Source organism: Cottoperca gobio, chromosome 9, assembly GCF_900634415.1.
Source record: "Cottoperca gobio chromosome 9, fCotGob3.1, whole genome shotgun sequence".
NCBI classification, from domain to species: Eukaryota; Metazoa; Chordata; class Actinopteri; order Perciformes; family Bovichtidae; genus Cottoperca; species Cottoperca gobio.
In genome coordinates, this window is record NC_041363.1 from 16,360,622 (window position 1) to 16,385,563 (window position 24,942).

The 24,942-nt window shown below is 41.4% G+C and overlaps 1 protein-coding gene across 3 annotated transcripts in view; it reads left to right on the forward strand.

Moving 5' to 3' along the window:
• Positions 1-24,942, forward strand: part of sema6a (sema domain, transmembrane domain (TM), and cytoplasmic domain, (semaphorin) 6A) — a 104,122-nt gene that overhangs the window by 59,723 nt on the left and 19,457 nt on the right. For all 3 annotated transcript variants that reach the window (XM_029439689.1, XM_029439690.1, XM_029439691.1), the window contains exons 6-16: positions 225-326; positions 6,993-7,083; positions 8,408-8,527; positions 8,998-9,086; positions 11,002-11,219; positions 12,957-13,088; positions 15,112-15,267; positions 17,684-17,857; positions 19,511-19,651; positions 19,744-19,821; positions 24,099-24,157. In XM_029439689.1, coding sequence (XP_029295549.1) covers positions 225-326; positions 6,993-7,083; positions 8,408-8,527; positions 8,998-9,086; positions 11,002-11,219; positions 12,957-13,088; positions 15,112-15,267; positions 17,684-17,857; positions 19,511-19,651; positions 19,744-19,821; positions 24,099-24,157 — 1,360 coding nt within the window. The remainder of the gene's footprint in view (positions 1-224; positions 327-6,992; positions 7,084-8,407; positions 8,528-8,997; positions 9,087-11,001; positions 11,220-12,956; positions 13,089-15,111; positions 15,268-17,683; positions 17,858-19,510; positions 19,652-19,743; positions 19,822-24,098; positions 24,158-24,942) is intronic.

The following is a 24,942-nucleotide window of genomic DNA, read 5'->3' on the forward strand; positions in this document are numbered from 1 at the left end:
ATCATGAGGAAATGCTTAATTTCATGATACCACGCTTGATGTTTGTTACACATGCCTCTCGCTTGGCTGTAGAGCAGTACATGCTGCACTTCAAAAGAAAGAAAGACAAGAAAGGGCCCTCTTGTTTTGAAAACCACATGTGGCTTTCAGTGTAAACGTGTCTATTGTAAAAGAAACTAATGTGTGAACGTCCTTTCTTCTTCTTTCTCTCTCTCTCCCTGTAGGACGAGTGTCACAATTTCATTAAAGTCCTCCTGCAGCAAAATGATGACACCTTGTTTGTTTGTGGAACAAATGCTTTCAATCCCTCCTGTCGAACCTACAAGGTAGGGATGCAAACACATGTACACACACTAACACACATGCACAGATATAAATACAGCTCTTTGGTGATGTATGCCATTCGTCTTACATACTGTGTGCATATAGTCTCTTAAAACTCATCTCTCAATTCTGCTTCTCTCTTTATTTTTGGCTCGGTCATACACTCTTACACACACACTCAGTGATATTTTTCCCATGCAACCCCAACCATGCGGGAGTTGGTTGAGCTATGGAGCGATGGACATAGATGGATGACTTTCACAACTCAGCAGGCCTCCTATGTCTTTATCTCAAGGTGTACTTTGACACGCTCGATTTAGAAGCGAAGAAACCTAACTACCTTCTTGCGTACACACTCTCACACACACACACACACACACACACACACACACACACACACACACACTGAAGACACAGTCCTGAAATCTGATGCAACCTTTTCCTGTAGACATACGCCTGCCTGGACGTATTCATGTGGGCATATCTGGAATAGTTTCAAGATTCCTTAAGGAAAAGCAAAACCACCTTGTCTAGAAGAAGATGTGTTTAAGTGACTTTGGGTCAAGAAGGAGAGCAGGTAGTCAGAATTGACTTGATGTACAAAAATAGAGAGGTCAAGAAAAGATAGACTTGGAGAAAAAAAGAAAGATTGGCATACACGGAAGCAGATGGACCAATAAAGAATATATTTTAAGGCATACAGGCAGACAGAGAAACAAACATAAAAGCAGATGGGCTGTCTTCAAACTGCTGCTGAAAATGTCCCAAACTATCTCCTCCCCCAGTGACATTCATTTCAATAATTGAATGTTTATTTGATGGGGACAAATACAATATACATAAAGAATTTCTCAACAATTATCCAATGCAATTTATCACAGCATTTATAGCTAATGCTAATTTCCAATGCCCCCTAGAAGGGCCTTTAATATTTAATAACAGATGTAAAACATCACAGACTACAAAGTTAAACTATGTGGTACATTAGTGTTGACCTTATTGGAACAGCATGTATGTCTCTCATATATATAGTATATAGACATACAGACACATCCACATATGTATATATATATATATATATATATATATATATATATATGCATATGAACTGCATACACACATACCTATCATATAAATCTGAAGTTTTCTGATGCCTTCGTGTGAAAAGTAAGCAGCATTGCCATTACATTTTGTAAATCTTAGCTCATTTACGAGACCATTTCGAATACTTCTGCAAGCTGCAGAAGCTGGGCTGATCTAGCGTATGGACATCAAAACATGTCACTGGAAATAAATAGCTCAGTTACCAATTGGTAATTACCAACATTGTATCAGACTTACATATATTATGCTTGAAATGTGTTCAAAACTAGCCAAAGTGCAGGAAATGGGGTTTCAACATCATTGTCATTTCCTTCAAGGATCCGGAGGGGTCCCATTGTAGAGTAACTGTGAGCTGTCATCCAGTGGAATCAGATATGAACAACATCGTGCCGGCAAGAACGAAAGATCAGATAGACAATAAGAAAGACAGGAGGACAAACAGAAAGACTCTGTCCTTAAGGATGTTACTGTTTGGTTTGAAAGGATGTGATGTAATGGTCACAGCACACAGAGATCTTATCTTGGTGGCCTGTGGGGAAAACTCTCCTGCTTTGGTTCACTAGATCTGTTTACCAGAGAAACAAGACACCTCCGCTCTGTTGCCGATGTGGTTCGGCATGCTAAGCACACAGAGTGGAAATCTTTCAATTCACTGACTTTCCCTGCAGGGAAAGTGAAATTTATGTCTCCGCATTTATCAGGCGTGGTTAGCTTTTACAGCCCCTCCAGTTATGGCTTCAAGGTTTGTGTTTTAGCTGTTACTGAGATGATATTGCTGCTGGTCAGGTTGAGAACAAGGGAAGTGTTGTAAAACACAGTGAGGCTTGGTAAAAAAAAGCCATGCAAGCACATACGCAAGCAAAGACAAGTAACGCATACTGTATATTACTGCACACGATGGGCAATGTTAATGTAATCTCAAAATTATTGTTTGAGTGACGCATCTGTTTCTAACAATGTGATGAAATAGAACAGTTTAAAAATGATTTTAAATATTTCTACATGTTTCAAATTTGCTCAGTCCAATTAACCCGTGCATATTTTAGTGAGTTCGTTTAATGTGTTGTCAACTGCTCTTTCCCTTAAAAATAATCCCACTGAGTGCACTGTATATATTTTAGTTGAATAAAATAGACATTTTTCTCTGGAAATAATGTAATTATATGGCATGATTAAATTCAGATTAAATGTAAAGGACGACCTCTGATCACTTGCACAGAAACCCACAGATGCACATAAAGGATGCCTGTGCACATGTGCAGGGAAAAGAACAGAAGCACCCATACAACCACTGACAACTGTGCAAACAGGCAAACATACAAAACACACATTTTACAAAATCATCAGACACACAGAGACACATTTTACTGTGGGCAGGCTGGCAGACTCTCTGGGCAGATACCAAGCCTTTGATGGCGTGCTGGGCTCATCCACTCTGCTTGGTCAAAAGTGTGTATGTGTGTCTTTGTGTGTTTGTGTGTGTGTTTGTGGTTAAATCCACCTTGGCCACAGTTTGCCTCTCCATCTCCCGAGTGTGACAGCGCTGAAAAGAGCTTCTGTTTTCGGGGCCAGCCTCATCCCACATTAATCAACAACACTGCAAGGGCGAGTGGGAGAAAAGGAGGGGGAGACAGAGGGGGCAGGGAGGGCTCCCGCCCAAACCAGCAACACCACACGCTGTCTTCGGTTCCAACACCTTTCCTGCCTGGTTACCTCTTTATTTTTTCCTCTTTTTTACAAACCTACTAATATTCTCTTTTTATTAGCTTCATCTTGTCACCTTTGTGTAATATCAACACACACACTTGCATGTATATACAGAAAAAACACAGACAGACACCTTGGCAGCCATGGCACAGTCCTCTCCCTGGGCACCACACAGCACCCAACTCCCTCTCTGCTTCTATTCATCCTCCCTCCCTCCCCTCCTCCCTCTATTCTTCTCTCCTGCCAGCCTTAATTCCTCTCCCCCTCCATTGCTCCCACCACTCCACCATCTTCCCCTCTTTTGCTTTCTCCCTCTGTCACTCCCTTGCTGTGTCGTAATAATAAACACCCCATCCAGCTGGGCTGATGTATTACTGGAGTCAGTTTCATCGTCTGTTGCCGGGCGAAGCGGGGAGAATCAGTGGGGAGACTTGGAGGGAGTGGGTCCCAGGTGATGCATCCTCGACTTGATACTGAGGTGTAAAGGGAAATTTCATTTGTGCATTTGAAATATGATTAATGATTGAGCAGGGAGAAAATACACCCACACATGCCTTTCTATGCCTTTCAGATGATTGACTTAACGTTTATTGCAAAGAAAGACAATAGCATACAGTGTAAAATCTAATTCATTAGTGAATCCATTTATTGTCGTATTTATGCAATGTTTGTTCGTCATTCTCGTTTCAAAATGTCAATCAATTTAGAAGTTGAAGGATCAGATAAATACGAGACTTAACATAACATATTTCTTTCAACAGCTGCAAAGACTCCAGTTTCATGCTCTCGTGTAAAAGATGGTATGGGAAAGGGTTCATCCTCCCAGGGTTTAGAAACAGGTTGCAGACAAATAGGCCATGACTATTAATCTCCAAGGGAGATTTGTACTTGTTTGGTTTTTACAACCACTCCTGGCCCAGGTGTGAACTTGTGCACTTGACCTTTATAGATGGAGAAGGTTCTGCAGGTGGAAATAAGGATTGCTTACACAAAAAAGTGTGGGGATTCAGCTCAGCTGCAAACTATAGGACTATAGGACTGACAATCAATCAACATGCGTGTGTAAAATAAATACATTTATTTAATAAATGAAATACATTTTCCCCCTCCTGTATTATGACCAACCAATAATTAGGATAAAATCATCAATAATAGTTTACCCTAAGTTTGTCCTTAGTAAGATTTCACAAATCCTTCAGCAATGATAAATAAATCTCATAAAGGAGTCCTTATAAAAACAACACAGACACGCAGAAAGCAGAACGTGTCCCTCACCCGGAGTGCTGAAGCCAATACTGAACCAATTATTACATTCCTGATGGGCATGTTGTGGATCTACATTGTGTTTTTCTAATTAATTAGCATATAGCCTATGGAAAACACAGTTGAGCTGTTGTAGTAATTAATTCATCTAGATACACAGCACCCCGAGCCAAGGTTACTGTACATTTGTCTGCTAAGCTACAATAGATCCCTACAGAATAGTGTGTTGTAAAGGCAGCGCTGACGAAATGTGACAGCACTACAGTTCCCTTCCCATTACTTTGAATTGTGCTTCTACAAAGCTGAAGCACTTCTTTCTTTTTTTGCAGCTAGTGGAGTTGACAGCATAATAAGGTTTGCCTGGTAAACAAGGTTAAAAAAAAAAATCCATCGGGCTGTTAAAACAACAAAGTTATTTATGGTAATGTTAAAAATGTTGTGTTTCACTGTGTCAGATTTATGGACTGTTATTGCTTATTTAAAAAAAATTGGATATCGCTTTGGACAAGGCTAAGAGTATGCAAGTAATCACTTGGCTGTTGTTGGGCGACATGACAGAAGACTGGAGTTGTACGTGTATCTGCTGCCGGGCTGGGAGTGTCTTCCTCTGTTCAAAAGGCAGGAATAGATTGGTGACAGCCAGCCAAACCCAGTAGACAGAGGTCACTGCCTTGGTGAAATCAACTGAGGAGATGGAGGGGTGGGGGTAGCTGCTGTGGTGTGAGAGATATGCGAGTGTGTGTTTGTGATGTGTCAGAGGAGGAGGGACTGTTTATGTTAGGTAGCAGAACATAGAAGCTGCTGACGTTTCAAGCTTAACTGAGTTCCCCCGTTGCTCTGTACACCCTCTGATTCAGTGGACGCACCTGACCTTCAGTCACTCACATCACTTATGATTAACTCAACCTAATCTATAACTACAGTCTTCCCTGTCTAATAACAATATACACCATCAAACCAGCCTGCCCCCATATATTATCCTCCTATAATTTCTGAAGAAACAGAAGGAATGAGAAATCGAGAAATGTGCTGCTGCTGGTGGTTCTGTGTTTGTTGTAAAAGGTCACTTGTAATTTTCTCTGCCAAATCAGCCTCAACAATTTCTCTGGCAGACTTTTCCAGCATTGTGCCGGAGTGTGTGTGACCTTTTTAGTGGGCAGATGATAACCGTTTCCGCCGAGACAGGAATAGAAAACAAAATGACCTGTTTAGAAACCAGAAAGGGCGGTGTAAGCAGTTTGCAGCTTTGGCAAGCTTCGCTCGTCTTTGTCAAGAGAGAGGGAGAAAGTGAGGAAGCAAGGAAGTAGAGTATGAGAAAGATAGAGACTGAGATAGAGAAGAAAAATTACTATGTATTGTGAACTCAGTAGGCCAACCGTGTGTTCAGTAATGTTCCCTGACCCCAGCCTCTGGCCAGTGAAGTAAGCCTTTTATTCTTTCCTCGCTTGTGTGTGTGTGTGTGTGTGTGTGTGTGTGTGTGTGTGTGTGTGTGTGTGTGTGTGTGTGTGTGTGTGTGTGTGTGTGTGTTTTTTAATCCATCTCGGGTCTTTAGCAGGGGTAAGAGAGTGTCCTAAGGCGTGCTGGGGAAGACAAGCCATCCCATGGTGGAATGATAGTGACCTTTCACCCACATTTGATCTGCCGCCATGCCCTGCCAATTGCACTGTAACCAAACTGGGCGCAAAACAAGAAAATCTTGTTTAAATCCAATTCACAAAGATCATCCCACTAAGTCCTAAACTGCACCAGTATTGCTTCTTAAACAATGGAAAAAGCTTCAAAATAGCTCATGAAATAGGACTAAATGACTAAATTAGCTGTAAGTTTAGATGAACTACACTCACAGAAAAGACATATTTTACGTGTCTAGTTGTAGAATTAAAACTAGGATTTCTACTGAAAAGGGAACAAGTCTTGCCGAAGGAAAAGCTCTCAGCACAAATGATAAAATAATGACTACTGTACAATGTACTATTTTAAAACTACTGTGGTTTAGTAAGAATTTCTCACGTTCCCGCTCAGGGCCATGTGCTCACCCATTTTTACTCTGCCCATTTATTTTATTTTCACAGCAAAAGCACAAACTTAAGAAATTGGGGCAGGGGAAAGCACAGCAGTATATGGATCAGACTTGAGGGTTATTAAAACTCTTCTTTAACAGCAGTATAGTTGAAGGACAAAGGATATAAGTAGAAAAAGCAAAAAGCAAAAAACTTCAACCCATGCTGAGAAAATGTCAGTTTTTGTTTGTCTCCCTTTTTGACAGTTTCCCAGATATCCCCGGATGGGCTGATTTGACAGCTCTCAGTACAACACCAAATGTTTCAGTTTAGGTCAGAGTTAGATGGACACATTCCTGGCCTGGGCACAGCTTTTTGTGACTATTTTCGTGTGACTCTCCACATTTAACAGTGCCTTCAGATTGTCATTGTTTTGACATTCGAGCTCATTTCTTATTTTTTTCCTCCAGATCTTTTCCTCCAACTGGGAACCAACATGTCCTGTCTAAGTTGTATTTCAAGTCCATTGTTTTGTTTGACAACACTACATTGTCTTGACCCGCTGTTGACCTTTCACCTCATTTGTGACCCTAGCTGGACACCCTGGAGGCTCTGGGAGAGGAGATCAGTGGGATGGCACGCTGCCCATATGACGCCAAGCACGCCAATGTAGCCCTCTTTGCTGGTAAGATTAAAAGCATCTGTGTATGTCAAATTAACAATTTACTCATCTGAAGTACTTTGAAGTACTTGATTACGTTTATCACTGATCCTTTCCTGTGGATTAACATGAGAGAAATGTCCATGAGGTGAAAATAGATGAAGTATGTGTGATTGTACTTCTACTTACTGACTGCCATGAGGCAAAAACATTAATCCTAATTTTCTCCTATCTGCATTTATTAAACATTGGAACATGTTTGAGCTAGATGGGAAAGTTGAGTCTATTTGAGCGAGGGGATTAGTTACGGTTGTATTTAATATTGTTCTTAATAGCTTCCAGTTTATTCTAATGGTAATACTCTGACAACATGTCAAGAATGAAAGCCAATCCCACGTTACATGCACTAGAGCAAATCGCCAAACTCGAGGCCACATTTACTCTGCAACAAGAATTCAGTGCTTTTTAGAACCCTTTGGAAACACTGTAGTACTGTGGTAACAGTGAAAACAGCATAGTCTTTCTCTCGCTTTTACTACACTTTTCTGTCATGCTCTTTGTCTCTCGTTAACTTTCTTTCAAAATGCACAAGATCAAAAATAAGTCACAAACTGATGGGATCAGAATGAGTCAGCTTTCCGTTGGTGGGGTGAAATTCCTCTGATGCAACGCAGGCTGCTAAAGACATTCACTCCCCATTCATTTTAGCTGTGAACCGATTTATGGCGGTATTGATGAGCTGTCCGTTTAAAGCCGAGGATGAGAGTGAACGCCTAGCTAATGTGTAGCAGAGCTGCTTGGAAGGAGCTGGAAGCACTGAGTAATCAAGAGGGTTCCTCTGACTGCTATCCTTTCAATTATGTAGTTTGAGTTTCCACTGTGGTTATTGCCAAGGCAGGCTGAGGTCATGATGGTGGTGGATTGTGTTTGTGAACCATGTGTGTGTACGTATGTGCATGTAAGTCTGTGTTTCTGTGGGACTCTAAGACTGTGTGTGTGAATACTAGGCTCCAGTGTTTGTTTTGCTTTTGAAGTGTGTTTGCGAGAGTGAGCAAATACAAATGTGAAACATGTTTAAGTGTATGTACAGCGCTGTTTGTTGTCCAGAGAGTCTCTTTGGTTTGCGTGATTCATTCATTTTCCAGGTCTGAGCCCTTTGAAATGTGTTTGTGTATCCAGCCGCAGAGAGCAGGAATCTTTGAGTGGCTTTATGTGATTTTCTCTTAACTAAACTGCTCTCTTCACCTTTTTCCTCTTCCTCTTTTATTGCTCTTTCATTCACACTTCATCCTTCTGCTCTCTACATCTCCATCTTTTACTCTTATTGCTCTCATTGTTCCCTCAACAGATGGCAAGCTGTACTCGGCCACCGTAACAGACTTTCTAGCGATCGATGCGGTCATCTATCGTAGCCTAGGGGACAGTCCTACTCTGCGCACTGTCAAACACGACTCCAAATGGCTGAAAGGTGAGTGGGGGACAAACAAACATAGTCTCTCGGGTTGGATAGCACCAAGCTGACTGACAAGCGAGAAAACAAACTTTTGTTTTGACATGCATGCTTGACCATGTGTTTGTGATTTATGATGTGTGTGCCTCTGCGTATGAATCTACGTATGAAGAGTACGAGCACTTATGATAATTCTGCTCACTCAGTTTGACACAGTCATTGTGCCAGCCTGCAGTGGTAGAGTTGATGTAGCCAGGAAATCAAGCCTGTCAAAACTCAATAGAGAGATCCTTCTTTCCTTGCATGCAAATTGTTGTGCCAATATGATGGATGATAGATAGAGGCACTCAAGGCTCACAGTCGGTGCTTTTCTACATAATATGACAGATATTCTGCCTGTTTACTGTGAAATATGGTGTCAGAACGGTTTTGTCTCGGTGAAAACCTCTCTTTGACACTCATTTATATATTTATTTTCCCCCCTGCAGAGCCCTACTTTATCCAGGCAGTCGATTACAGGGACTTCATCTACTTCTTCTATCGGGAAATTGCTATGGAGTACAACACAATGGGAAAGGTAAGCACAGGCTCCTATTCTTCTACTATTGTTTGAACCGTAACCATTTGACCTATCGTCTCAATGTTTCCCACGAAAAATTACACCCGACTGTCTCTGAAAAAGTGAAAGAGGAAAGGTTGAAGGAGAAACAGGCCTTCCTCAGGTGTCACAGTAACAGTGACATTTTTCTATTAATCTTCTCAATTCAGTTTTGGGCCCAGCCCTGATAAACTTTAATTGGATAGGTAGGAGATAATCCGTTATGGAAATTAATCGCTCAATATGTATTCTTCAGAATAAATTAAAGAAAACACATGAGAGGGTGGAAAGAGAGGGGACGAGAACAGAGCGGAGGTAACGAGAAACACAGAAATAATGGATTCGCTGCCAGAAGTGACAGGCATGTGTTATACAGAGCATGAATACAGATCAGGCCTCTCAATCTGCCGGGTGTTTTGAAAGCAATGTCAGTATAATTATTCATGTGGTTGTAGAACTGATGGTGCAGAGAGCAATTTAACATTTAGTGAATGATATCTCTTCATTATTATTAAGTAGATTGGCCTTCCCTGACAATGTAAGCAGCCGATTGTGCTTTATGCCAAATTGATCAATCCGCTGTGGCAGGTTTGTGTGTTCTTTAGTATTAATATTGGCTTGTTACATTGTAAGGACACATATTTAATTGCATTAACAAGTAATGAAATTAATAAGCCTTGACTGAGGTATTTGTTTGGTGTGTGTAATCTGTGTATTTGTACTATTAAGTGTGTGTGTGTGTGTGTGTGTGTGGGTGTGTGTGTGCGTGTGTGTCCAGGTAACACACAGCTAAGCCAGTAGTTCGGCTTTTTTTTAGTGAATAGAAATGTGAGAAACTTAACTGATATATGCAAATCTTACACAATTCCACATTTAACTTGACAGTCTCACCTGTTCTGTGTAATTCATGTTCTGTAATCTCAATCCTCTATAATATCACAGTGAACAGGTCCATGTGAGCGTGTGTGTTTGACAGTGTTAGTGAATGAGTATGTGTGTTTTCTGTGCTTTTCTGCATGCATTTTTGCATTGGTCGTAATGTACGCATGGGTGAGGGTGTGTTTATGTGTGGTCTGCAGCTGTGTGTGTAGAGATCTGGTTTAAATGCATGTTCGCTCCCATTCACACTGTTTACTCTACGGCACAATTTCAGGTCAGGGTTAGATTTATTGCTGTTAAGTATAGTGTGACAACAACTAATTACAATACTGACTGCAGAGATGTAATTACATCACAGCTCTTGTTTGAAGCTGTATATTTTAATGTTCTGTTGCCAGGTACTGACTCTTTAACAGCATATCAACACACCAATTTACTCTTCTATGTCTTTAATTTGCTATAAAGTGATGAAATGTTGGATTAAGACTCGGGGGTGTCTCCCAAGGATCTTCATCACTCAGACGACCAAAAAAAGGGATTCAAATGAAAATGTTTTTGAAAAATAAAAGACATTTACGTGTGTGCGTATATGTGTGTGTGACATTTGTATATAAAAAACTATGGTCATATTATGCTTACAACCCACAAGATAAAACTAGAAGAGGTCTGCATCTCTGCTTGAGGCTAGCAGCTGCAACTAGCACACTGCTGGTGGTTGAGTTGCATTGTGGGTAATGTTGACTCCAGGTTTTGACCAGATAGAAGATTGCGTTGATAAAGAAGACAATATCTTTGGTTCTCTTCTGTTAATTTTGATTTATATATGTTTTAAACTGTCCATCGTGAATCTGACAATATTATATGGGTGCAATGCCAAGTTGGTGGAATACGCTTTTGATGGACTGCTCAACAGTTAGTACAAGAGACTGAGACTGCAGATGTGAAATAGGTGACTGTTGATGTAAAACCCAGAGCTACTCAAATGTAACGTTTAAATTGTGTGTGCCTCCATCAGGTGGTGTTTCCTCGGGTGGCCAGGGTCTGTAAGAACGACAAAGGCGGCTCACCCCGTGTCCTCGAGAAGCAGTGGACCTCATTTCTGAAGTCGCGCATGAACTGCTCCATCCCCGGTGATTCCCACTTCTACTTCAACATCCTGCAGGCTGTGACAGAAGTCATCCACATCAATGGGAGGGACGTAGTGATGGCAACCTTCTCCACACCTTACAACAGGTAGGGAACACGAAACTAAATAAGGCATTGAGAAATCTTCACAAGGACCTTAAGAGGTTTGAAAGTGGCAACAGATGGAAGTGATTTATTGTTTGTTTTTGTATTTAGCATTTTTTCCCCCTTGACTCCATGTGTGTCAACAACTGTTATACACTATTAACGTAATTATCATTCTCGCTTTGAAATGCTTTTAAAAGGCCCTCAGTTCATCATAATTATGACAGTCTGACCTTTGTTAAAGCCCCTGCTGTGCCTCTTGGCAACATGTAATTTCCGAGACTACTGGGTCAACATTTACATCTTCTGTCAAAACAGTTGTGCTGGCCTTTTGACATGCAGGTGTTTCATCTTATTTTCCCTTTTTACAATTCATATTCAGAACTACTTTCATATTCATAGGCATGGGGAGTTGTTATCTAAATTGAAAATTACCACAAAGCCATAGCTTGGCTGATAGCTCCCACATATTGTAATTTTCCATTTTATGGCTGCTTTTTAGCAGATAAGACAATTGCTTGTGACAATGCAATTGAGCATGGTTAATGGACATTAAAACCCAATGAAGCAGAGCTGCTGAAAATTTCTATAAGCGCCGGTTTTGATCCTGTCATTAACTTTCCATTTCATAGTCAGGGGGTGAAAATAAAGGGAGCACATTCAGACTGTGGCCAGCACTCAGGGTTTGTCGATTATTGTCTGTCCGTCTGGGTTGCTGCCTGGCCCAGTCACTTGGTAACTGGCTGGCTCACTACTATCTATCTGCCTTGTTAGCAGCCCGATATAAACAGACATATGACTGTCTAACTTTCTGTACATATCCAATACAGTGGGTAATTACTGTAATTTATTAAGCCAAGAATGAACAACTCTGACCGTGCTCTCTATAATACCGCCCTTGTGTAATCTGTCTCCCCGATGTCTACATGACTACATTGACCCATGATGCAACAGCCAGGAAATCCAACCAGCTGAGAGAGATTCCTCTTTTATAAGAATAAAGGATAAACAATTCCTAGTTTCAATTCTAATTTATGAGAGCAGATGCATGAAAAATAGAAAAGTGACTCAGCAATCTGTTATGCATTGATTCCACTACAGACGGAGAGAAGCCAGTGGCTCAGCTGCAATCACAAGATGGGTGTTTTCCCCCTTAAATGAAAGGCAATAATAAGATAATCTGTCTGTATTTCTTGCCCAACAGTGGACTTGTGATGAACTTTGATGCCTCAAGGCTTTTGGGGAAACCCAGTCTTGGAGGAAAGGGTTATGGAATGTGTGTCCTCATTAAGGATTGGCAGGCGCAGAGACTGAAGCTCATAGAACTGCAATAAAAACCACAGTACACTATAGGCACTGATATAATAGCATTGATACTGTATTAATACAAAAATAGAAATAATTGCTACTAGAATTAGAACACTTAACCAATGCTATTAAAATAAATGGAAGGAATTGCAAAGTCTTTTTGAATAAGTGAGGCAAGTGAGGATACATATCTTGACACCTCTTATTTTTCTTATCCAGCAAAACCTTGACAACATGGCAAACTCGACCAGTGAAAACATGCAACAGCTAAAACGAGCCATCCTTGAGTGATTTAACCTCTCTAAAAGGGGATTGTAAATTCATGTTTTTGTCACTTGGTGAGAGTCCAACCTTGGCAAGGTGTTTCTTTGATATGTTCAGTTGAGAGGATTTTTTATGTGAGGTGTTTTTTTTGTCTGTGTGTCATGGCAGTATTCCAGGCTCAGCAGTGTGCGCCTATGACATGGAGGAGGTGGCCAACACCTTCACAGGGCGTTTCAAAGAGCAGAAATCCCCAGACTCCACCTGGACGCCTTTTCCTGAAGACAGGGTTCCCAAGCCAAGGTACAACAGCAGTTAATTAACTACAGCGCGCACACAAACATACACACACACACACACACACACACACACACACACACACACACACACACACACACACACCCACTCACAAACATGGGATTTAACACAGTCCCACACACGTACAGTAAATGTAATCTAACAGTCTGTCTCTACCTCTCTTTCTTCTCGCACACACAGCACACACTCACACACACGCACACACACACACACACACACACACACACACACACACACACACACACACACACACACACGCACAACCACCTTATCGATGCATAAGACTCGTTGAATTACGTTATGTTAATATAACCAAATTCTTTACTCACGTTGCGTCATTTTTCAATATATCCCTATTTCTTTCTCTAAGGGATTGCACATCCTATGTCACATTGCGTCACACCCACATACTGTATTCCCAGATATCAGCTCTTTTCACAGTTGCACTCCCTTACCCATTACCTCACTTCTCCCCCACACGCAGCTGCATCAAAGAAGGGTTTCGTATCAACAAATGAAGCATGAGATCATTTTACAGATGGTTGGCTAATTCCACAAATGCACAAGCCTGATCAATCTCCCATCTATTGCTTGCTAATTAGCGCGCTAAGAGCTGCTCTACTATCCTCCAGAAAAGAAAAAAAAACTGATTTACTGCAAAGATCTGGGCCACGATAATTGTTGGTACTCTGTGTGTCTGTGTGTCTGTGTGTGTTCCCATATGGCCGAGGAGGCAGTTCCTCACCAAAAAAGAGCCTGCGCTGTTCTCTGTGCATTCATGAGTGTATATGTGCGAGTTCCCTCAATTAGCATGTAATTACCTGTTTATATTCAACAAGGTCAGACGTTGTAAAGATTGGATTTACCTGCCGTTTTTTCTGCAGTGATTGATGTGATTGATTAATTTCTCATCCACTGGAGCGATCAGACCTTTTATCTGCAGGCAAACAGACGGAGAGTTGTAACAATGCCATCTAGGTCTGGCCCCCAAGCAGACTGTTCTTCCATGTGTTAGACACTCATACTGAATCATTTACAGATTTTTGTATTTAAGAGATGTCTGTTACTCTTCTGCTCTCCATATGTCCGCTGACATTAATGTAGCTACAGCAAAGAAAATGTTATAGCACTGGCTGATACTGCCTTTTTTAAAATTTATTTTTACAGTGACTGAATGGTTCTGCAAAATTCTGGCCCTGAAATTTAACAATATCAATTTGGAGGTTAATTTAACAAGAGCAGGAGCTAAATCGAAATCGTCTGTCAAAGGCTATGTGATATACTTTGTTTTAGGACAAAAAAGTGCACATCAAATAGTTTAAACACTTTACTTTCTCTTGCAGGATCACATGTTTTTATAAAAACTAAGTCAAGCTTTTACATTTGTCTTAGAAATGGCTGCACAGAGTTCCTTATTACTAGATTCTCTTTATATTCATGCCTACTCACCACTACTTTAAAATGTTTTTCATCGGAAGATGAACATACATTTCTCTTGAGTACACACACTTATATATTTTTAGGGTTACTTTGGTCCTTACATGTTGACAGTGTCAGACATTCAGTGGCCAGCTGGCTAATATTTCCATGGACCTGGTGTGGATTATGTGGTGTGGCAGCGTATCACAGACCACGCATTAAAGGGGTTTTACAAGCCCTCAGAGGTGAGATGCCTGCAATGGGGATATGCTATCAAAAGCAGCTTCTCTTTTACAAGCAACTCACTAACTTCCTGTAAAAGGATCAGAAAGATAGAATTTCTCAGTGCTTTACCCCGAGTCCATAGAAAAGAAGACATCTTGTGTCCTCTTCTCTGACCAAAGCCTCTTGGCATGAAAGTTTAGGCTGCCCTCTCTTGATTCCAGGGATGTAAAACTTTCTGTCTCCTATTGAAGCTCTGGCCGTGAAAAATTGCTCATTCCCACTAGAGTCAATGTAGCGTTTTTTTCTTTTGTGCTTTATTCCTCCTCCTTCTACTTACTTTACTCTTCCTCCTCTCCATTTTCAGGCCTGGTAACTGTGCCGGCATTCCATCCATGGAGAGGTACAAGGTATCCAATGAGTTCCCAGACGACACACTCAACTTCATCAAGATGCATCCTCTGATGGACGAGGCCGTGCCCTCCATTGCCAACAGGCCCTGGTTCCTCAAGACCATGGTCCGGTGAGTATTACACTCTCCAAAGGCCGTCGTCATCAGAGGTCTATGAACCTCTTCAGCACAGGACAATAATTATGTGAAGTGCTGCTCTGAGAGAATCAGGCTCATTAAAACACAGTGGTACTCCACTATAAACCAGCCGCTGACCTATTTTCGCTGTAGTAGAGGAAACACTAATCTACACTTTACTATCTCTCTCCCAGAGTGACCGCACAGTGACGTGATGAAGACAGTGTAAACTGTTTGAATTCTCAGTAACATTTGTCTTTATGAGTTAGTCATTTTTTCATATAAGTCCTTATTTAGAAGACTGTTTCAGCTATGTTCAGTCTTTGTCGCAAATTGCCTGTTTGATTCCTCTGAGAATATTTCAAAGAGCTGCTACTGGAATAAAAAAGTTTTTTCTGTGGTTGGCTTCTCTCCTGAGTTTCTGGAGTTAAGCCCATTTCCCAAAAGCCATTGCACTGTGGCTGATGCCGTTTGATCATAAAGGTCTTTCTGACGCAGAGACATTTCAGTCAGCCTCTGGGGGAATACGACAGCACACCGCCATCCCATCGGCGAGGCAAAACTAGCTGACAGAGCATTTGGTAAAAAGTAAAAAATCTAGCATTAAATTTGGACCTGGTTCTAAATTGCAGCTACTCCAGATTTAAGGTTATAACTGCTTGCCAGGCCCTTGACAGACCTCAGTGTTGGTAACATCACTTAAAAGATGAGCTACATAAAGACTTCTTCATAGGTTTTACAAATAGTGTGCATCGTATCACATCTTGCTGTTACTTTGCTGAGGTCTGACCTACATACTGCGCTGGCTTAGTCAGAGTACAAGCAGCTTTCATCTAGGTTATCTCTGAAACTCTCTCTGTTCATTAGTGCACTATATCATACAACCATATTATGAATAACACATTGTTTCTGTCATTACATAATCAGCAATCAGACTATTTCTTTTGATTTGAAATGACATCACGGTGAGCAGAGCCTTGCATGCAAGTCAGAGGCAAAAGTTAAAAGCATTACGTAAACTCAAGAATGCATTAGGAAGGCAGTGAGGCCTTTCATGATATCTGTCACAGTCTCGGTGTACTGTAATACCATTCTTTAGCTGAAGTCAACTGGAAACAACATCAGTAATAGGGTTTGATCCTTGTTACACCCTGGAGAGGACACCCCAATATCCAGCAAGAGCTTTTGCTGCAAATTTGAAAAAGCTTTTCTGTCCTGAGACTTGCTGTGCCGTGGCAGAGACCGCAGCTGGCTGGGCACAATGAATCCCCCTCTTGAGATGTTTATTACCCTGAATGGGAAAGACAGTGAATGTCTTCGTCCTTGAGATTGTATTATTTCGTTGAGATCAAATCCTATTGACACAGTCCTTGGAGCTTCTGTTATGCTTGAATGGATCAAAAACACAATAGAACCTCCAGATTGCTGTTATTTCTGATTGGATGAATCCTGTGACGAAGCGCATTTTAAGAGATATTTAAAGAAAATGAAAGGGGAGATGGGATTAGAGGATCTGTGTTTTTATTGGCCTCATGGTGTGAACTGTACTCTCTTGTAAGGCTCAAATTACATTTGTCACATCCAAAATATATTCTGGACCTTTTCACCTGTCTTACAAAGACAACAGTGAGTAAACCATTAATGAGGGTAAAGTGGACTTCCTAGATTTCCTGATTAGCTCTCATCTTTCATTTTTCCCTGAAACTTATTGAGAAATAGATATAGTGATAGTGATGCAATGAATCAAACGGTTAAAGTAAATAGTCTCAAGAGATTCTTTCTTAAAACATGTTCTTGTTATCTGATCACAAATATAACCCACACGCGCAATATGGCACAGATCCAAACAGGTGTCTAATTTGCTAACTAATCTGCTTGGTATATTTTGTTTATAGAAATAATGAAATGAAAATTGAGTTTCATCCAACTGGTGAGACAAAAGTGTGTAATCAGCAGCTCTCAATTACAGAATAAAGTAGAGCTTGCAACGGTTGTCTGTTGCTTTTGTATGTTATTTCTTTTGGGAACGACCTGACACGCCCTGTGGCAATGATTGAGTTTTAATGAAATAACAATCAATTAAGGAGATTCTTGAAACTGTGTAATCTCCTGCTGTTCCTCATTCTCTTTTAGACGTGAATGATGGAATCAATTGATTGATTGATTGATTGATTGATTGATTGATTGATTGATCGTACCATTATTGTTTCGCAAAATAATATTCAGTTGTTTTTATTTTTTTATTTTTGTAGTTGCTAGTCTCTTTTTATGCATGCACATCTGCCAGGTTTTTGGTCCAGTAGAACGAGTACTGGAACATAGTTCATACATCCTTCATCACAGTCTGCTGCTTTTATGATTGCAGAAAACTGACTAATTAACTTATTTCACTTGGTATTCCTTCTCCCAGGTATCGTCTGACTCGCATCGTGGTGGACAATGAAGCAGGTCCCTATAATAACCACACAGTGGTCTTCCTGGGATCTGAGAAAGGCATCATCGTCAAGTTCCTGGCCAACATGAACAGCGGCTTCCTAAATGATAGCCTGTTTCTGGAGGAGCTCAACGTCTACAACCCTGACAAGTATGCAGCTCTGGGTGTACATGTGTATGTGTGAGAGAGATGGATAGAAATAGAAAAACAAATGGATACAGTTGCTACAAACAAAGGAAGGCCAGTTATTGCATATGTGTGTGTTATAGAAAGAGCGTGTGTGTGATTATTTTTCCAACCAGACTCAGCCAACCCACCAACCCACCAGCTCCATCAGTACCAGTCAGTTCCCTTAACCCAAGCTACATAGTGAATCCAGCCAGCCAGATGGCTACTCTATCATTTAAAAGAGTTTTATCAGGTTACACTCTGCCCAACCACAGCTACTAAATTAAAGACATAGACCCTCAGGTCCTGGATAATGTAGCGCTGTGGTTCCCGACCTCAGCGGAGCCCAGCTCCTTCAAAATCTTGGCTGATTAAAGGAAACACACACTCTCACACACACCGAGATCTGTGTTTGTCTTCAGAGCCAGCCTGGGATCCCTCCCTGATACATTACACGGATGTTGGTGCATGTATGGATTTCAGTGTGTTCACGAGCGTGTGTGAGCTGGGTACGGTGGGGTTAGCTGGTTAGGCATTGTTGTGTATTCGGGGTAGAAGTGAATAAGGGAAAATCTGCCACAGTATGACCTGCCAAAGCAAATATTTAGTTGAGGGGTAATTGATGAGGGGGAACGAATGGAAGCACAAACAGCGGAGGGAGAAAGAACAGAGGAGAGAGGCCCAGAGAGGAGAGATGGAAAGAAGCACAGCGGAGAATACGTTATTGTTTTAGACGGCCGAGAAGAAGAAGAGAAGGAGAGCGAGGACTTGACAGGAGGGCTTTCAAGGTTACCAGTTTGTTATCCAACATGTGACGAACCGTATGGAGGGGATGAAGTCCCTGCCTTTTCTCCTCTCCCGTCACTGTTTCTCCTACTTGCCTCCTCCCTCCCTTCCTTCTCTGTCTCTATGGCTGGGGCCGAGCATTCGTAGGCTGCTGGCCATCTGGCTTTAGTCGCTTACAGTAAGTGACTTTTCCCGCCTGCTTCTCTGCCTGCCTGCCTGCCTTGCCCGATTGTCGTGCATTACCCAGTGTAGATGGACTCTAAGCCTTAATTGAGAGCGTTAATACAGGACCAGAGTACTGCGAAGGGGAGATTAAATCCTAGGAGCTGGATGGCGGGATGGAGAGAGGAATGGATGGAGAGAAGGGATAGAAAGCTTGACACGCCCAGAGGGATTAGTGTGTGTGCTCCTGGGGGGCGAGTAGACAAAGAAGACTAGCAGGGATGGAGGAATGGAAGAATGGCAGAGGAGGGGGTGACGTTAGTGTTAGTGGGTGTTACAGTTAAGTGCAGGGTTATTGCTGACTGCTCACAGTGCCCATCTGTCTGTTTATCTGTTGTATCTGTATCACCCCTTTCTTTATCTCTCTTTATCTCCCACTCTGTTCCTGACCCCATGTCCTTGAGTCCAGCTTTATTTCTGTTCTCCCTGACCTCACAGTTTGTCTCTCTGCCACATCTTAATTGTCCTCTTTTATCTCTTTAAATTAACTGTTAAATCCTTTTTTTAAAACCTCTTACATCTCTCCTCACCAACTTTTTTTTGTACAAGACGTTATCTATAAATAACCAGATAGTTGAAGGAAAGACAGAATAATGCAAGTTTCCTCCTCCTCTTCTCCTCTTCTAGGTGCAGTATAGATGGTGTGGAGGACAAGCGCATCATCGGCATGCAGATAGACAGCAAGATTCACGCTTTGTGGGTTGCTTTCACCTCCTGTGTGGTTAAAGTGCCGCTGTCTCGCTGTGAAAGACACGGAAGATGCAAGAAGTAAGTTTGATGCACTTGAAACCATGTAATCGCAAACAGCCGATATGACAATATGACAAGGGGCTGATGGTGTGTGTGTTTGTCACATCCAGGTCCTGTATAGCTTCCAGAGACCCGTACTGTGGTTGGGTTTCAGAAGGAGCCTGCAAACAGGTGGTTGGCAACATCAAGTAAGTAACATGTTAGGTAACACAATCACTATATAGGTTTTTTTCATGGACAGAGACATTTTGACATGAGGAAAAGCACTGGTGTAAATGATCAAATTAATGATGTATTCCATTCAGCTACATAATTGTTTTTCTCAAAAAACAAAGTTTCTGTGTTTAAACTGTTGGCTGCAACAGTAAGCTGTATTGTAATTGTTTTTAGAGACTCCCAGTGTTTGTATGTTTAGGAACATTGAGGATTTCATCTTAAGAAAGAACAAAGACTAAAAGAATCAGCAGCTCCTCTCACTGCACAACTCTATAATACCTTTAATTACTTTGAAATCTGTGGAATTAAGTACATTTTTCAATTAAATGTCCCTTGAAGTTTGCATTAATGGTAAAATATCTTCCATTACAGTGACAATACAGTAAATACAGCTGAGAGAAGTAAATAATGATGCTGGTGATTTTGAAAAGCCTGACACACATGTGTTTTCCAAGCAACTTTTATAAAACAGTACCCCACCTTCTCTGTCATGTCTGGTGGCATTCTCGCTCGATTTGCCGTGTCTGGTTTCTGTGATCTTTCTAATTTTATGGTGTGTAAGTACAATTTCCTCCGGTTGAAAGGGCTATTGGAGGAATGAATGGAAGGAAAGTGTTGTTTGCCCCAGGCTCGGGGTCGGGTACGCAGGGCTGGGGAAAGCTGTATGGTCGTGGTAACTATAATTTGTGGCTGTAGTTATGACACAGAACCAGATTATGCTTTCTGAACAAACAGCATATGGAGTTTTGTGGTGGAAAAAAAGATTTTACAGATGAAGTCATAACAAAAGGACCAGTGCACCAGTGGACTATTTGACGTTGAATGAATTTGATCCCCTTGCTGCAAAATGATTGGTCTGGCACGCCAATTCACCAAAGGCACACGTACCCACAAGTACACACAAAAGCTTGTCCTCGAAAAACACACACGGAGAGCCATCTTATTATTATTCCATAAATCTGCAGTTGACTGTTCTGATTGAGGTTCCACTTTGGAGCTGAAGCCGACACGGAGGCATTAAAAGGGCAAATGACCTCCATCCTTTACTGTACAATATTTCTAAGTGAGGGGAGGGGGGGATTAGGCCCGGTAGCATCTGATGCTACGTGGTGAGTTATTCAAAGCATTTTCCAGACTGGACAGAAGGAGGGATGAAACGAGGGAGGGGAGAGTCCGAGGCCTTGTGCTGTTTAATAACAAGGTTTGCTCATACAAACAGGTCCCTGCAGAGAAAAAACTTCTCTTTCTTAACTTTAGTCTTTGTTTCTTACTTTTTTCTTTTCCTCATTAAGATAAAAACCCTGCTTGTTTCTTTTTTCTGTCTGTATACCAAACCAGCAACATCTTCCTACCTGCCTATCCCTGTCTGTGTGTCTATTTTTATCCATCTTTCTTTTTCTATCTTTCCTCTGGCATATTCTTTCTCTCTTGCATGCCTCCCCTCCTTTCTTCTTCCATCTGGCCTCAACGAGAGCGCGCCAGCTTTCCCATGTGGAGTTATGCCTCTCATACCTACTGTCCATATACAGCTCGCACTCCAGTATTATGGTCCCCAGTCCCCCTGTTCGTGCATATTATTGCATTTGATTTTGTATGGTTGTCATTATGTAAACAAGGTACATGAGTGTGTTTCACTGACAACAGATCAGCATAATAATAATTATTAGTTAATTACTTAAACCATGGCCCTGACTCTTCTCTGGATTAGGGGTGGGGTTTTACACTGATTAAATCTGTAGACATATTCTGATTTATTACCTGGTGAAATCCTGATTAATGAAGTCTGCGTTTACTGCATGTGTTCCATTTTAAATCAAAATGAACGGGCGACTTTGAGGAAGCATTATGAATACTTACTTTGCACTGTATGTACTGTATATTTGGTCCCTGGTCTCCCATTCACTTCTGATATGAATAATTCTTATGAATTAATGCTAATATGACTGACCTGCATTTCAGCAACTAAGTCCCCTCAGTGCAACCACACACCTCACATAATAATCACATCAGATGCATGATAATATAAAATGTGGCTCTAGGCTGCCTCCAGTTATGGACAGTGCAGTTTGAATTGGATTTAAATATGCATCATGCGGTTGCAGGGGGATCTTAACTCTGAGCTGAACTGCCTGTAGTGTCACATTTGAGCACATTGCACTTCTGTTGCTATAATGCAGCCACTATGGGACCTGAACCCTTTAACTGAGGACTCATACTTTTCACTTTCACATGTGCCAAGTCGGGCCCAGACACTGCATCTCTAGTGTGACTACTCATTGTTAATTCATCTCGAGACCGATGGGATTTAAACCTTGTAATCTTCATCTTAGCACAGTCTCACCGTAGCTTGTAATGTTATTATCAACCATGGAAACCATGACCGCAAGGTTGCCAGTGTTTTGGTGTTGTCGAAGAGGCCACACAACATTTCATGGCAGGGTGGTACGAGGAAGACAAAGTCTGAGAGGAAAATCCGGCAGATACCAGGAGTGCTTGGACGGCATTTGTGCTCAGACAGGTTTAATTGTGCAACTCTGCGTCTGCTTTGTGATTATGAATGTGTATGATAAGCATATCAGATAAGCAGATTAAATGTACCCCCAGATATGAAAAGAGGATGTTAGTGTTGTTGTTCTTGTCGCTGTTATTGTGGTTGCTTTTGAAGGGAAGTTAGTTATCAAGAATGCCAAAATGTACGATCTCTGTTTCAATTAAGGTTCTGTGAAACTTGAGGAAAAGACTAATAGAAAATGCATTCTATTTTATATATATCTAAATATGGAAGGAGTGACTTCTTTTCTTTTTTAAGAACCGAACAGCAGAAATTCAATTGGATGTTCCTCCTAAAATCACCTGTCCTTGTCAGGTTCACGCTTTTGATTCTGATCATGGGATAAGGGGTGGGTGATTCTGTTTTGGAAAATCATTCTTCTTCATGCTATAATTGTGACCAGTGGAGGGTGAGGAAGATGAGAGGCGGGTGGACAGGCAGGAGGAGGAGGACTAGCGAGGGGGGAGCTGAGGAGGACTGTGAAAAGCTGTCATGCGTGACTGTGATCCTGGTTGACAGTTGGTCCGCTCTGTTTCACAGATCTCCTTACTGCCTGCTTGGTGGTCTTTCAGGAAGAAAACAGGTCTCTTTGCAGATTGCATCAGAAAATAACATCTCTGAAACTCTCTCCCTCTGTGTCATATGATGGCCCTCAAGCATGGTTACCCCTCACTGCCCTGGTCTTTCCAATGTGATTGGACTACAGCCTCATATCTCTACTATACCAAGATGATGTCAGATACTGAGGAATAGGATAAAGAAATAAACAAAGTGAAGTTCTCAGAAAAACAGGTTCAACATTTTGGGAAATCTGTGTATTAGCTTTCTTCAAAACCCCTTTCATGTCTGTACAGTAAATATGAAGCTGAGTGAGGTTAGCTTAGCTTAGCATAAAGACTGGAAACAGGGGGAAACAGCTAGCCTGGCTCCGTCCAGAGTTGAAAGAAATTCTGCATAGCAGCATTTCTAAAGCGTATTCATTAATTAATATGTTATATCTCATTTGTTTAATTTTACGGGGCATGACTATTTCTTGGCCAGGACCAGTAACTTTCTGGAGTCTCCGCTGGTTGCCTGGCAACTGCTCAGAGCCAAGTAGTTCAGCACATAACCCTTTTAAACGACAAATCGTTGATGAACAAACAAAATATAACGTGTTAATTAATTAGTACACTTTAAAGGTGCGTGTAGGCGGATTTAGTTACCTTTAGATGTTATAGTCTTTATGCTAAGCTAAGCTAACCAGCTGCTGGCGGCAGCTTCATATTTATTGTACCGACATGAGTATCAATCTCGTCTAACTGTCAGCAAGAACGCACATAAGCATTTCCCAAAATGTTGAACTAACCCTTTAAAGCTATAAAACATAAGATGACAGTTTTTATTACAGTCAAATAAAACATAAATCTATTTATATCAACACTTCTGACAATGACTCTTGTGCCAGCTATGGATTTACTAGCCTGCCAGTATTCCTCATAACCACTGATTTTAGGCCTCCAGGGCACCTGCTAGGTGTTCTTTGATTTTGTTCCAGTATAGGGCTTTCTACAGCCTACACTGTGTGCAAGCATACGCTGCGTTGGGGGTGTTTTTGTAGTAAGCTTTCCTATAGCTTTCTTACTTTGTTAGGTGTGGCGAGCCTGCGTGGCCTGGCCTGTTTTCCACCGCTGACCATGATGTCTCTGTTCCCCGCAGATCAGCCTTTGAGCAGGACGTGGAGCATGGTAACACAGATGGCCTGGGAGACTGCCAAAGTAAGCAGGCCCTCTTCACTCTTATCTTTCCTCCTCTATTCTATACCCCCTCCCTACCATTCCTCTCTTCTCTGTTAAATCAGTCTCCCTCTTCTCTCGGCCCTCCGTTTCCTTCTTCGCTGCTGTCACCTTTTTCTCCCCCGTCTGTTCCGTCTTCACAATCCTCTCTTTCAGCCTCTTCCATCCATCTGTCCCTTTCTGCTCTCATCCTCTTCTGTCCTTCCCCCGCTGGTTCTCTGGTCCCCTGGTCAATAGAGTGTTGTGTCCACTTGGGCAAAGACTGGATTCCTTCTTGCAATTCGCTACGAAAACACAACACAAACATTCAGCGACACCCAGGGAAGGGATTCGACTTGTATCAGTCACAGGGTTCATATAGAAACACAGAACAAGTCCGCTTCAAAAGTCCTGAAAGGCCTCTTTTAATCTACAATAACTGTTTAGATTCATCAAATGTGATATTTGTTTATTTTATACAGAGCTGCTTAGTTTGAAAGAAAAACAAAACGAGTTCACCTTAAATCACTCATCTTAGTTCATTTCATCTCTATTTCTACTCTTCACTTTAATGAAAGTGGTGCATTTTCCCATCAATTTCATCAGTATGTTTAGTCAAGGGTAGCCATAGTGTCCAACCTTCATTAACTGTAGAAGCTATAGATCAACTCTGATTTAAAGTTAGGAGAATATCGAGCAGCCAGTCGATTCTGAATTACTTTAAAAGTCATGGCTTTTGATCATGTTAAAGCATAAGCTCTCTTTACTGCAAGCAATAACACGTTTCC